This window comes from Malurus melanocephalus, unplaced genomic scaffold, assembly GCF_030028575.1.
Source record: "Malurus melanocephalus ecotype Western Australia unplaced genomic scaffold, MMel_1.1 scaffold_755, whole genome shotgun sequence".
In the NCBI taxonomy this organism is placed as follows: domain Eukaryota; kingdom Metazoa; phylum Chordata; class Aves; order Passeriformes; family Maluridae; genus Malurus; species Malurus melanocephalus.
The window spans coordinates 139736-153167 of record NW_026623987.1 but is presented as its reverse complement, the minus strand read 5'-3'; the positions used below and the strand labels follow the sequence as shown (position 1 = coordinate 153167).

Here is a 13432-nt window from a genome sequence, read left to right as displayed (position 1 = left end):
GCTGGTATTGGTCATGGAGAGTGACCAAATTCTGTGRTTTGTTCATTTTTCCTATTAATGCACATTTGTTTAATGACTACAACTGCCTAACAGTTCATAAAGGGTCCAAGTAAGGGCCGCTCTTCACTATTGCCAAGTGAAGGTAGGTCTTAGCCCATGATCTCAGTTCAATGGGCTTTGGAGTTTTGGGAAAGAAATGCTTGCTCTCCTCCAGAGAATAAGAAAACCTCTCTTTGGGGCTCTGTATGCAGATGGATACAATCCTTCCTTGCTCTCCTTAAGGACCCCATCACACTGCAGAGCACAGCAGACCTGCCACAGTGCAGTGTTTCCCCCACAGGCAGCAGTGGGTCACCCCCCATCTTGCTGCACCCCAGCTGCCCCCACCCCTCTTGCCTGTGAGCAAAGCTCCTCAGCAGAGCGCTGTCATAMCCCCTGACAGCTCTGCTACAGCCCTGTAACACTTCAGCACCCCATTCCTCCCTGCCTCCCACTCATTCCCAAGGGGAAGAAGTGTAATTGGAAACTGTCAGCAGTGATTGTGCAGCAGGTGAAATATAGGGCTAGTGAACATCTCAGGACTATTCCAGACTTCCCAGCCCAAGATCTGACTCATCCCAAGCAGCTACATACCCCTTTTTCTACACTGGGCCTCCTTTGGCTCTTTCCAGCTCCTGGAAATTCCCTGAACCAGAGCTAAACTCCAGAAGAGGAGAAATTAGTAGCTGAAGAGCTTGGGATGGAAAATTCTATGCAGTCAATATAAAGGCTTTTTTCTCTTTAAAAAGGTCCATGAGTGAGTTACCAGAAACTCACTCTAAGGGGAAATGTTAAGCAGCTTYGGAATATTAACTAATAATATACATTTTTGCTTGTCTGACAACTCCAGCAATATTTCATCTTGCTGATCCTGACGGACGGCGTCATCACAGACATGGCYGACACCAGAGAGGCCATCGTCCACGCCTCTCACCTGCCCATGTCCGTCATCATCGTCGGGGTGGGCAACGCTGATTTTAGTGACATGCAGATGCTGGATGGTGATGATGGCATCCTGAGGTCTCCCAAGGGCGAGCCTGTGCTTCGAGACATTGTCCAGTTTGTGCCATTCAGGAACTTCAAACATGTAAGCTGATTTTTCCATCTTTGCCACAGAAGGGTGAATGTAYGGAAGATTTACTGAATGATTCATGGGGCTGGGCTTAACTTTKCACATGCGTGAAGTGTTGAGTAAGTCTATGGCATTATTGTGTCAGAAATAGTGAAAAAACAGAATCAGAATGAAATGTGCTCCATTCGTGAGCTGGTGAGGGTGGGGAAAGAAGAGATGAGGCAAAATCCATGTGCTTTTTGTGGTGCCAATCCTGGCTTCCAGTGTCTCTCTGATTTTAGTTTTGTTACCCTTCCTGACTAATTTTTCATTTCATGGTGTGTCTTTTCCATTCTCTTTTGCATTAGAATTACTGTATTCTGCTTTCCATTCCTTCATTTCCACAGGCAGATGAAAAGGTTGTTAATTTGTCCTCACAGTGTTCCCCGGGAGGCTGTTTCTTTATTGAAGTTAGGTCCTTGAGTTCTCAAATCCAGGACTATCCACCCACAGCATCCTGGCTGCCTCCAAATCCTTTCCTAATTCTGCACAAGAACAAGCCAAGAAAGTGGCATTACTGAGAGCTTCCCTCTGCCCTCAGACAGCTGTTCCTGACTGAGGGTGGTGTAGGAGACAGTCTGGGGGAAAGAAAGGAACAGAACCAGCATTAAATTGCCAAATCTAAAGTAAAGCTTTGGTCATATACTTTTCTTCTCAGTCACCTGCCCTGCATTGCATTATCTGTTCCAGCGGCTTTTCAGCAGCAGGATGGGGACAGCATTCACCAGCAGAAGGGGCTTTCCCACATACAAATGGATTTTTCAGAGCCCTTTTCCTCCATATGGCAGCATGCATTAACTTCCTCTGCAGTGCTGATTACATCCCTTTCCTTCCATTTTTCCATATTCCTCTCTCTTCTTTCCTCTCACTTCTATTACTTATACATGGGTCTCCAGACTGCTTTTTTCACTCTGTCTAGGAAGGATATCCTCAGTATTTGGTTTGAGAATTTCTTTACCTCACAGTGCAATTGACTCATTCTCCCTATGAGATTGCTCTTTTCAGTCTGCTCCAATACGCTACTGATCCTTAGATTTGAATATATCACAGCAAAGTTCTCAGCTCTGGGCTGGTTTTGATCTGCATATGGGTTCACATTGCTTACATTTCCTTAGTTTTTCTGAGCTTTTTGTCACCACAAAAAAACTAAAAAATCTTGTCACCACAAGAGCTTTTTTTTTGTGTTTGCTACTTCCAAAACACCTTCCTTTTACTCTTTGCAAGAGTTGTTATTTTTTCTCACTTCAAAATGCAGCTTTGCCATATTTGCTTAGATCTAGACACTCTTCTTACTTTCACAAACTCTACTGAGGAGCAAGAGAAACAAACTTTTTCCACTTTTCCCACTCCCTTTATTTAAACATAGATGCACACAGGAGGGAAAGCTCACCTTGCGCTCTCAGTTCTGTGACACCATGCCAAATAGCTGCAGATTGACTACTGAGCTGGAGACACACACATTTCTGTGCTGACAGTGCCACAATCACCTACCTGCTGAAAAGTATGAGCACAAACAGCTCATAGCTTGTGATTCCTTCAGCACATAATCACAAGCGCGTAGTGCTGCACTGTAATGTATCCTAAAAATGCCCAGAGYTGAGTTATTTATAGGCTAGCAGGAAAGCTACTTTTAATTAGGTGAAAACACATTTCTGCAAGGAGCTGGCAAAGCCAGCTACATTTGTTATTTTTAGTTTCAGTTTGTATTTTACAATAAAGCTAAAATCATCCTGGATTGAATAGATTGACGGTGACAGTTGCAGTTCTGGGCTCTAAATATATTGTGCCCCTGGTGTTAACTTGTGACAGAATCTGTGGCATTGTTATTGCCAGCACAGTCAAATGACAAGCATATATTCTTTTCAGCTGATTTAGATTGCTTTCCTCTTCCAGTACCGGSGAAGTTAATCTCAATGTATTTTTCTTGTTAAATAGTAATATTTTTCTCCCTCTTTCAGTAGCAAAGATAATGTAGGTATAGAGATAGATTTGTATTTGCTCTATCAGAAAAGTCAATATATCTTATGCAACATGATATTTAATCTGTTTATTGTGATCTTTCAGCTTTTCAACAAATGTCAGTGTAATGGATGAGTGCTCATAAAAATAGCCACTTCTGATTGAATTTCTTCATTGTCATATCCCAAATAATCTCTCTCTCTCTCTCAACAAAGTGACATTCACTGCTACCCTGCTTACTTAGCACAAACAAAAGACCATGCATCAACTAGCAAAATAAGTTGGCATGGGAAAAATGAGTGTGATGTTTTGATTCAAACATATTTTTCCCCACAGAGGAAATGCAGATTTAGCACATTTGGAAGATTTTTGTCAGATCAAACACAAGAATTTACATACATCAACATATTACTTTGGACACCTTTAAGGAAAATATATATTTAGGTAAAAATCTCATTCCTTTTGTCAATGTAACTTGTGATAATTTATTAAGTAGAAAAAGAGTTGAAGAATCTTTTTAGAAAGATTACTAATCAAATTGTGTAAATTTTATAGGCTTTTCTGATAAATCAAAAATTTATTGATTCCTAAATCCATATTATCTCTATTAATGACAAAAGGAGAGAAGAAAATGTTATGTATGAGCATTTATTTTTTGTTTTGCTGGAAGAGTAAACCAAAATTCCCTTAGAGTCAACCCAAGCAATATTTTTTTTCATTACTTTTAGTCTCAGGTCAGTTTGGAACTCCAAATCTCATATCTACCCAAAGAGATCCGAAATAACCTGTGCAAAACCTTCCCCTGAGAGAAAATGGAAGCGGGGGGAGAAGGAAGTTGTAAAAACATCCTGTAGAATGAATCCCTTTTATTTTAAAAGTTTGACTTCAGAGACGGTTCTCAGCCTGCACAGCACTCATTACAGGCATTTAACACATTTCAATTATTGTTCACATACCTAAAATCTCATACCCACTTCAATGTTCTATTGGCTTAAGACYCAGTGTAGACAGCAGGCTCTGTTGTAAGGGTTTAATCTTCTACATGATACAGAATATCAGAATCACTTCAGTAAAACATCTAAACTCTTCTGTCTCTCATTAAAGAATATYTTTGAAGAAATCAAAATAATAATATCAACAGTAGAGACTCTTGGTAAGTCCTGTAGTTGTTGAGGCTTGATAAAATCAAGATAATCATTAACACTTAAAAAATGTCCCATTATATAGTGGGTGACGTGCCATTCACTAAAGGGGAACATAACAAACAAAGGAAACATCTTTTCTCTGAACSCAAGTGATTTTTTTCCTCTCTATAATCATTACCACCCAAGTAATGTAAGTGTCCTTCACCTGAAACTGTAGAACAGTGATGCTCCATCACTGAAACGTAGCTGAAGAAAATCACCTACCTCAAYCCATTCACAGTCATATTTTAAGACATGAAATTCTCTGCCTTTGGGATGTATGATATATTTACTGGGCACAAATCTGATGCCACAGGGAGATTGTATTCCTTTCTGCACTGTATTTAATCATAAAGGTTAACAGCTGTGACTCAATAACACATACATCACAACAGAGCGTGGAAAGCACAGCTCATAACCACTGCAAGGAGCAATGTTTTGCACTCTGCATTGTAATTAAAGGTTAAGCATTGTGAAGCTACAGAACTGAACCAACAGTCATTTGTAATACATACCAATTTTGGAATCATAGGGGATTATTTTCCTGCTGCTGACTGATCTGATTGTTGTGTATTAGSTATCAGTTGAGGACTATTCATCTTGAGGTGCTTATTGCTAGGATGCTATTCAAGCAGTGGAGAAAATGTTACAGTAAAACATTTATGCAATGTCCCATTAGTGTTAAAGAACCAGCAAAGGCAATTCTTACACAACACTGATGAAGTGGGTCTGGGTTTAACTTAGAAATTACTGAATGTTGTTCTTACTGATAAAAATGCTGCTTTGCACCATCTGATCTAGAAGTGAGAGTGTTTTACCACCACAGAAGGTATGTAGGGTACAGGTGGTTCAACTCATCAGAGAGGAAGCCAACCCCAACCCCGTTTTTGGGATATTCCTGGCCAGAAAGGGCCCCAGGACCAAGAGACATCACTGGCATGAYGGAGCTCAGTAAAGCAACATTTTTCCATGCTCAGACTGAAACACRACAGCTACCCCAGGGCAGCTCTGTGTGGGGTCCCCATATTGCCTATGAGCCTGTGGGCACAGTAAATGTTTTAGCTTAAAGCTCAATGAAAATCTTTCCTGTTGAGGACTCCTCAAGTGGCAGTGATTCTGCATGTGAGCCCTGACAGACCCTATTCTGAGGGGCTGGACCCTTGTTCAGGAGGAATGGACGTGGTGTCAGATGGGAGAAGTGGCAGAGGGAGGAGGCTGCACAGAAGGGAGCGTTGGCCCAGTGTTCAGGCATGWGAACCACACGTGATCCAGGGAAGCTGATGGCCAGTGCTCCTGCCCAGCATTTTTAAAGACAGAGCAGAGTGAGGTTTCCTGATTGCTATGGCTTGTGATTGGCCCAGAGCTCTGCCCCAGTCCCTGTTTTTATACTGTATGTAGGGCTGTTTTTTTTTAAGATAGCACAGAGGCAGACTAAAGTATGTACAGCTTTGACACACTGGGAAGGAGATTTAAAAAACAGTTTTTTTCAACAACGTTGTAGAAATCAGCCATTTGTGTGATTCCYAGGGGTATTTTMTGATTGTTTTAGYTGGAACTTGATGAATTTTAAGGTCCCTTCCAATCCAAAYCATTCCWTGATTYTATAAAACAGGRTTAGGCTAGAATAGGGCAATTCTGAAAAACCATGCATTTCACCTTTCAGGATTAAAATAAATAGGTTCTGTTACTGTTACTCACCAATACCTGAGAACAGTTTCCGCACTGTCACACAAAGTATGCTCCATGCTTTACCAGTTTGTTCATGCAGAAATGTTAAAGGCTTTTTTATCTGCACAAATATTTTGGTATGAATKTCACAGTAGGGAAATAGCAACTCATTTCATTTGGTACTAATCCCATACATGAGTCAAAATATTAAAAAAAAGCCCCAAAAAACTTCTGTTTCTGATTTTGCTARCATTATCTTTGTATTTGCAGTAATGTAACATTTGATACTGGAATTTGTAATAGCCTGGGGCTTTCTGCACCATTGGATTAGCATGCCTACAAATAGTTTAGCATTTGTATTCAATGTAAACCTAATTTTAAGACTCTGTAAGGATAAGGATGTCACCCCACGAAACAGAATAAGTCAATAAACAGTCAATACAACTTCTTTGTGACAGGTAGTTTTGAAACTTGGCTGATAACAMAACAGACAGTGAGGAGGAAAGCATTCATTAATTTGGGAAAAAGTACTTGGTGTGCAGAAGAACTGTGATCCAGCAACTGGTTGAGTTCCCATGCATGATCTGAGCCACAACCTGCACTCTCTGGAGATATACACACCAATTTAAACCTCTCAAAATTACATTTAAGTGTTTGCATTTTTACTGYATTTTTGCAGTGGGCTCACAGGGAACATGGCCAAGCAGGCTGGCTCCAGAGGGCTTGGAACCAGCTCTAACACTTAGAAACAAGAAAGTCCAAAACATAGGGCAAGAGGATGCACGGGACAACAGGAGTCCACTGTTGAATTCAGGAACTGAGGAATATCCATTTTATGGCTGTCCACAAAATATCTGCATGCCCCTCTGGTTCAAATGAAGCATTGTTGGGGTGTGAGGCAGCAACTCTGTGCCTTCAGTGGAGGGCAKGGTTTGTCACTGCACTAAAGGGGAACTCATCTCCCTGCCTGGGGTGAAAGCCAGTGGCCATCTCTACATACACCTCTACTTTTCAGGACCATCAGTTGTAAAGTCTGGTTGACACCTTCCATTTTCACCTTGCAGGATGATCTTTAAAGCCTTCTCTAAGTGTAGGATTGAAGCTTTCTTGTAAGCATGGTTTAATTWGAATTTTTTAAAAGTGTTTTTATTGAATTAAAAACTATCCCAGCCATTAAAACACCACACATACCACATTCCAAAGAGCAGAATGGTRATGAAGGCCTCTCTTTCACATTGTTGTCCATTCATGTGCAGCTTGAAGCTCTGCAGGGTTCCTTACTGAACACTGATGAATGAGATCTTTGSAGCTTTTTATTGTGATATGGTGCTCCCCCAGAGTGCAGGGAAGTGCCGTAACCCTGAACTTAAAATAGTCCAAATGGACCTGAAGTCACGCAGAGCACTTTTGGTTGTAGGATACCTTGAGGCAGCTACAGCTTTGTTCCTAAACTGACTCATAAAATTATTTTCCAGCAGTGGTGTGATTCACTTTGAGTCTTTTTTTGCCTTCCATTTCTGTACCATTCCTCGTCCCTTGATTTCATAGCACCAATGCCTCTAAAACCCATGGATGGCACTTCTAGCAGAGAGCCAGGTTAACGCTTGTGTTTTCTACCATTTCCTGCAGGCATCCCCAGCTGCTCTAGCAAAAAGCGTTTTGGCTGAAGTTCCAAACCAAGTTGTGGACTATTACAATGGTAAAGGGATAAAACCAAAATGTATGTCAGAGTACGAGTCTTCCAGGACACTAGCTCCATGAACCTGCCTGCACTCTTTTACAAGATCTAAAAAAAGAAAAATGCTACTGTCTACAACTACTGTATTTACAAAATGAAACAAAAAAATAGCACGTTTTGGTGATTTTTAACTAAAATAACCTCTTTTTTTTTTTTGCATGTGTAGCCTAAAGGCTTAAATCTGTTAAGSAGTTGTATTGTTGAAAACTTTTTATGAGGGAAAAAAATCCATTAAAAAAAAAGTGAACTCTTTACATTACAGCATGTTGCCTTGAAATAAAAAGTTATCTGTATCTGGTTTTTATACAGGTTTGTTGAAATTTTGCTAAATTTCTTATATTTACACTGTAAAGCATTTTGAAATATTTATGGAGAGTCGATAGCCAAAATGTCTTTGGTTTAATCTGCTATGAACTGAGAGATTTTTCAAAATGGCAGATGCATGAACTGTATTTTGCATGTTTAAAATAAAAACAACACAGTTTTGCAGTTGTCTTTATTTCTCTCTCTGCCACAAGGCTGCCTGCTTTCAACTTCCATATTCCAAGGAAAGGGTAATAAAGTGATCCAAGAGATACCTGACATGAAGCATGGGCATTTCTAATGTTAGCACCTTATAACATGGGCACCCAAACAAGCTCACTCAGTCTGTGGCCTGAGCAGCAATTTTTCAAAAGCCTGACACAACCAAGTGTTACAAATTGTTGGGACCATAGCTATAAACAGATCTGGCCTAAAGAGCATGATCCATCAGGATTATATGTCTTAAAACGTGCCTACTTAATCCAAACAGTCTGTCTGGCTGTATTGTGTATTTTGGATGCATTTTGGCTCTCCAAATTTATAATCTCTAAAGTTTGGGAATTCTTATTTTGTTTCATTTGTGTTTTTCAGTCTCACATTCAGTATCCAACTCTGTGTGGCACATTTTCCAAAAGAAATTTTGTGCAGCCTGATTTTGTGACAAGCAGTGATTTGTAACTTCATCCTCWCATAGGTTACCTGTGTGTGATAAAATAACTGGTTTTTTTTACCAAAAGAACATTGAAGCCACCTTTAAAAAAAAAAAAAAAAAAAAAAACAAAACCAAAAAAAACAGTACACACAAGAACAGAATGGTGATGTATTGCACTTTCCATTTAAATATTTATGTATATAAATGAAGGAATTAGATCAATGTTATTTTTTGTTTGTTATTTTCAATGTTTGAATTTTGGCTGCTTCTTTTGTTAAAAAAAATAGTGAAGGATGTGACTTATTAGAAACTAAGAGGAAAATTTGATAAAAAATAAAGTATGTGGGATTGTCCTAAAGGCACRGCTTTAGACAAGTTGTGCTCCCACTGAATTGAAAAATTGTTGTTGTTAGTTGCAGAATAAACTATTTTAGGCCAGTGCTGAATATTTTGGAAACCCTCCACTGCAAGCAAGATGTTTTGGTTTAGAAACACATATTTTTAAATGAGTTTGCAGGTAATGTAGTAGTCTAGCTTCCTGATTCTCCTTCAGAAGTAACTTCCATAGGATCAGTTTTGATGGATGATTTTGTACTCTTAATGAAGGCAGCGGGATAGCCAAGATGCACGGGGCTGTCTCCCCAGCACATTCAGTTCTGCCCCATTTCTATCCCGCAGCACAATCATTCACACTTGCCTCTAGAGATTTCTTCAGCTGATCAGATACTGAGCAGCAGCCAGTGTTACTTGGTCACGGGTATAAATTTTTTGGAGATGTCCAAACTCATAGAWCTCAAATCCTCATTTACATGCAATGGCTGACATTTCATTTGAGAGCTTGCCCTGTCAGGCTGAAGATCTCTCCCTCTGTGGGTGTATTGCATCTGGAAGCTACTGTGATCTTCCCTAACATGTCATACACCACTCTACCAATGAATCTTAATTCTTACATACAACACCTCTAGTTTCTTATTCCCACTTCCCCCCTGTTTTCTTCCCTATTCTCAGGAGCGTTTCCTAGCTGTTAACACACAGGACTGAAAAATCAATGACTCCRTGTTCTTTTCTCCCCCAGTATCTCATTTTGTTTTCTTGGCCAAGTTTTTTGAATTTTCTGCACCTCAGATTCCTCGTCGGTAAAATGAAGGTCACTGTCATCTATCATAAATATCTCACAACAGTATTGGGGAACTTTAATATTTGAAAAGTGATTTGAGAGCCTTCTTCAGAGGCATGATGGTGCTCTCCCTGTAAAGAGTATTACATTACCCTGGGACCTGCATTTAGGGATGTAATGTACAGCTGAGGAAAAGCTAAGCTTTTGCGTATTATTTGCCAGACTGAATAAAAGTAAAAGAAAGTTTTTGGCAAGAAAAATTAGGAATCAAGTGAATTGTTCTTCTGGTACATAGATCTGTGACTAAACTGTTTCTTTAAGTGTTTATGATTACATGGAAGTGGGCAGTTACAGCTCTTCATTATGAGGTGTTAAAAGGTGTTTCTATAATGCACCATCACATAAAATGCAGAGATCAACAGGTTATTGCATGCTGACCTATATAAACCATCAGTCATTTTCATGTGTGGGGGTGGTCTACAGAAGTTCTCTAGAAGTCCAGTTGCTGCAGTTCTTTCTGTTTACTTCACACARTCCTGATTATAAATGCTGTCTACTTAAAAACAAATCATTATCAGTGGTTGATATAGGTCAGAATTCTGTAGCAACTCTYAAATATTTGGAAAGATACCTTCACGGTATTGAAAAATCAATTGGAAATCTCCTTCAGCCTTTACAGATCTCAGCATGTAAAACAAACACGTAACAGGGTGGTGAGTTGGTGTAGGATGCACAGAAGACAAAACTGGCCATATGGTAAAGGCTTTCTAATGAGACTCTGAATGTTATTTTCATTGCTCCAAGCTACTCTCTGCAATAAAATACTATGGACTTTGTGCAGGGTAACATCATTAAATATATGAATATATCTCTGAAATGGGATATTATTCTCCTGTTTTATCTACTTAGGGTTTTAGCAAGGCCATTCTGCCTTTAGGCTGAACTGCCATCAATTTCTCCTGCAGATTTTTAAATGCAAATTTAAACTTCTATTGCCTTTTGATGGATCATTTTAAATTCTGAAAACTCCTTTAAAATAAATTACATCTTGTCTTTTTGAGATAACCAATGATCTAAAATATATTCTCTGCCAACTACAATCCTGCCTTCCTTTTTATCTCACATCCAATTCAAAACCCAAAAAAGTCCCAGAAAACTCAAAGAGATTCATAATCGCTATTAGCMAAAAATACATTAACATCTATAATTCTAGAGTCAGATACCGAGATGAATTTTATTTTTAGTTTGTAGGGGAAATTAAGTCCACATGAGATTTGAAAAAAGAACTAATACACTGCTAAGTGCTATTTATTCTGAAGTAAAACCTATCCATATGAACACGTGATGAACAACGTAGTGTTCTGCTTTTGTTTTTAATGAAAGTGTCTACAGGTTAGGGAAGGAAAATGAAATTATTATAATAGTATKGCTTTAAAATATATTTTCTCTTAGTCTACAAATATCAAAGGTACAAAGTGATGACAGCTAAAAGGTTTACAGTTTGGTCTTTTAGAAACCTGCTGTGGATGATGGGGAGCAGTGGTCTAAGCCAAGGCTTGCTGCAGGTTGCCAAGGTGATATTCCAACAAACACATCTATGGAAGGCCCCAGTTCTGTGCAGATTTGCTTGACAAAAGCCCTGCAGCTCTGCAATACTCAACTTCATCCCTTGGGTTTAGCTATACACCAAATACTGTGATAAAACCACTTAAGTGACCCTCATTATTGCATTGTGCAAAGATCTTTGCTGGTGAGTTGAACGGAGCTCTCTCCTTCACTCTGGCTCTTGGTTGSCAACACAGGTCATGGCTGACTCCCAGAAAGAACTCAACTCGTCATTCCTCACCTGGGATTATGGGTCTTGCAGCCATACCTGCTATGTAAAGCTCAACCTATGTGCAGTCTTTCCAGCATGAAGGAGTTGCTAGACAAACTCTGCACTCCTGAGTAGCATGGACATTTCAGTCACAAAGCATTGCTACATTTATTCACCTTTTTTTTTTTTTTTTAATGGGGAGCATGAGCTAGAAGCTATTCCTAGGATAAATTTACACTTGTCAGGTTATTTTTTCCCTATATTTACAGAAATTGATATTTTGCCACAAGAAAAATAGTCTATAGCACCACCTGTCTTCCTTCACACTTAGGTCTTATTTGTACCTGYAGTCCTGAGTTGAGGAGTTGCACTATACTGGAGACAATTTCAGCAATTAAGAGAGCTATATGAGTGATAAGAGTCAGCCCMGCTGCATATCAGCCTGCAGCATCCACTGCAAACCATCAGCTGGCTGCACTCCCACCCCCTCTTTTTTGTTTTTTCCAATTTMTTTGCAAAGTTGGTGAGATCCTCCAAACTGGTCAGGTGAAAAACAGGTAACCTCTCTCTGGGAAGTCTTCCAGTTCAGAAGGGGTGTTTCCACTTYCCGCAATTCCGAGCACTACCCAAGGCAGCAGCCTGGTGGGGAAGGTTATTTTGTAGTGCATGCTCTGCCTTTCTCTTYCTTTTCTCAAAGAAAAGTGCTAGCCATTTCCACTGCTGTGCAGAAAGCCTTTTGCTGCTGTGCTCAGGAGGCACTTCAATTCTTGTCCCACTGATTAAAGCAGGGAGTTTACCATCTGACTGCATGCAGRGTTGCAGCCATCCTGCTACACCCACTCCCCCTTACACACACAAACCCGATGRGTCCATGCCTCTTTAGCACCACAAAAAGCTGCACGCACTTAAAATGAAAAATAATAAAGGCGTGATTTTGCATCATGATAAAAAGAAGAAAAGTACAAAAGTATAGCACTAAAACTTTTCTCTCAAAAATGTGTGCCCCCATGTATTGCTTACAAGTTACTGGTGCATGAAATCCTGTGTCACCCCAGCTGTGCAGGATGCTACATGAGAAAAGCATCATACTGTGGCAACAAGGATCAAGAGAACCCACTTCTCAGGCTGGGGACATCTGTCATGGCTTGGCAAGTCACTTGATCTTGCTATGTGCCTAGGTTCTACATCTTTAAAATAGGGACAAATAGAATTTTGCTAATTCCTGGGGATTTTAGTAGGGTTAGCACCATGCAGATTTGCCACAGCATTCAGAAATTGGGACATAATGACCTCTATCATTTTCAGACCCTTTCTTCCTCYTGGTATAGAAGTCTCTGRCAGAGCAGCAGCAYAAGCTACCAATGGACCCCATKAGAAAACACRTCTGCATGAAATTTAGCAACATCCYTGTTGYTGTTCTTGATGCCAYGGAGAGAGCAAAAAGATGCAGCAATCACTGTGRTAGCAGAGATGCCTAACCAGCTTCAGAGAGGGAATGTCAGCTGGGCTGTACTTTGGGAGATGCTTTTCTTAACACACTATGTGGCTACTTCTTAAAAGGAGAAGAAATAAACACGGGGCAAGGAGTGTGTGTGAAAACTGCTGGTAATTTTCTGGATTTTTTGGGTGTGAACACCAAAACTGCCTGGTTACAAGCCTCAAATGTTAACACCTCCACACACAGGTACCACAGTGGGGGAGAAGATGGAGTAGTAGTGTAAAGAGAATAAAGGACAGATTCCAGCTGACCACTCTGGAAGCTCATGTGTCTTTATAAAAAGAGATTTTTTTTGCCAAAACCAAAAGGGATTCATGCGTTCACACCCCTTTGTTATCCTAACTAAT

At 39.9% G+C, this 13432-nt stretch overlaps 1 protein-coding gene across 1 annotated transcript in view; it reads left to right on the top strand.

Moving 5' to 3' along the window:
• The window catches only part of LOC130584729 (copine-4), a gene marked incomplete at its 5' end in the record, with an annotated part of 87479 nt that extends 79100 nt beyond the window's left edge, over positions 1-8379 (top strand). Inside the window, 2 exons of the mRNA XM_057384885.1 lie at positions 890-1126; positions 7591-8379. Of these exons, the coding sequence (XP_057240868.1) occupies positions 890-1126; positions 7591-7722 (369 nt within the window). The remainder of the gene's footprint in view (positions 1-889; positions 1127-7590) is intronic.
• Between the last annotated feature and the right edge of the window lie 5053 nt (positions 8380-13432).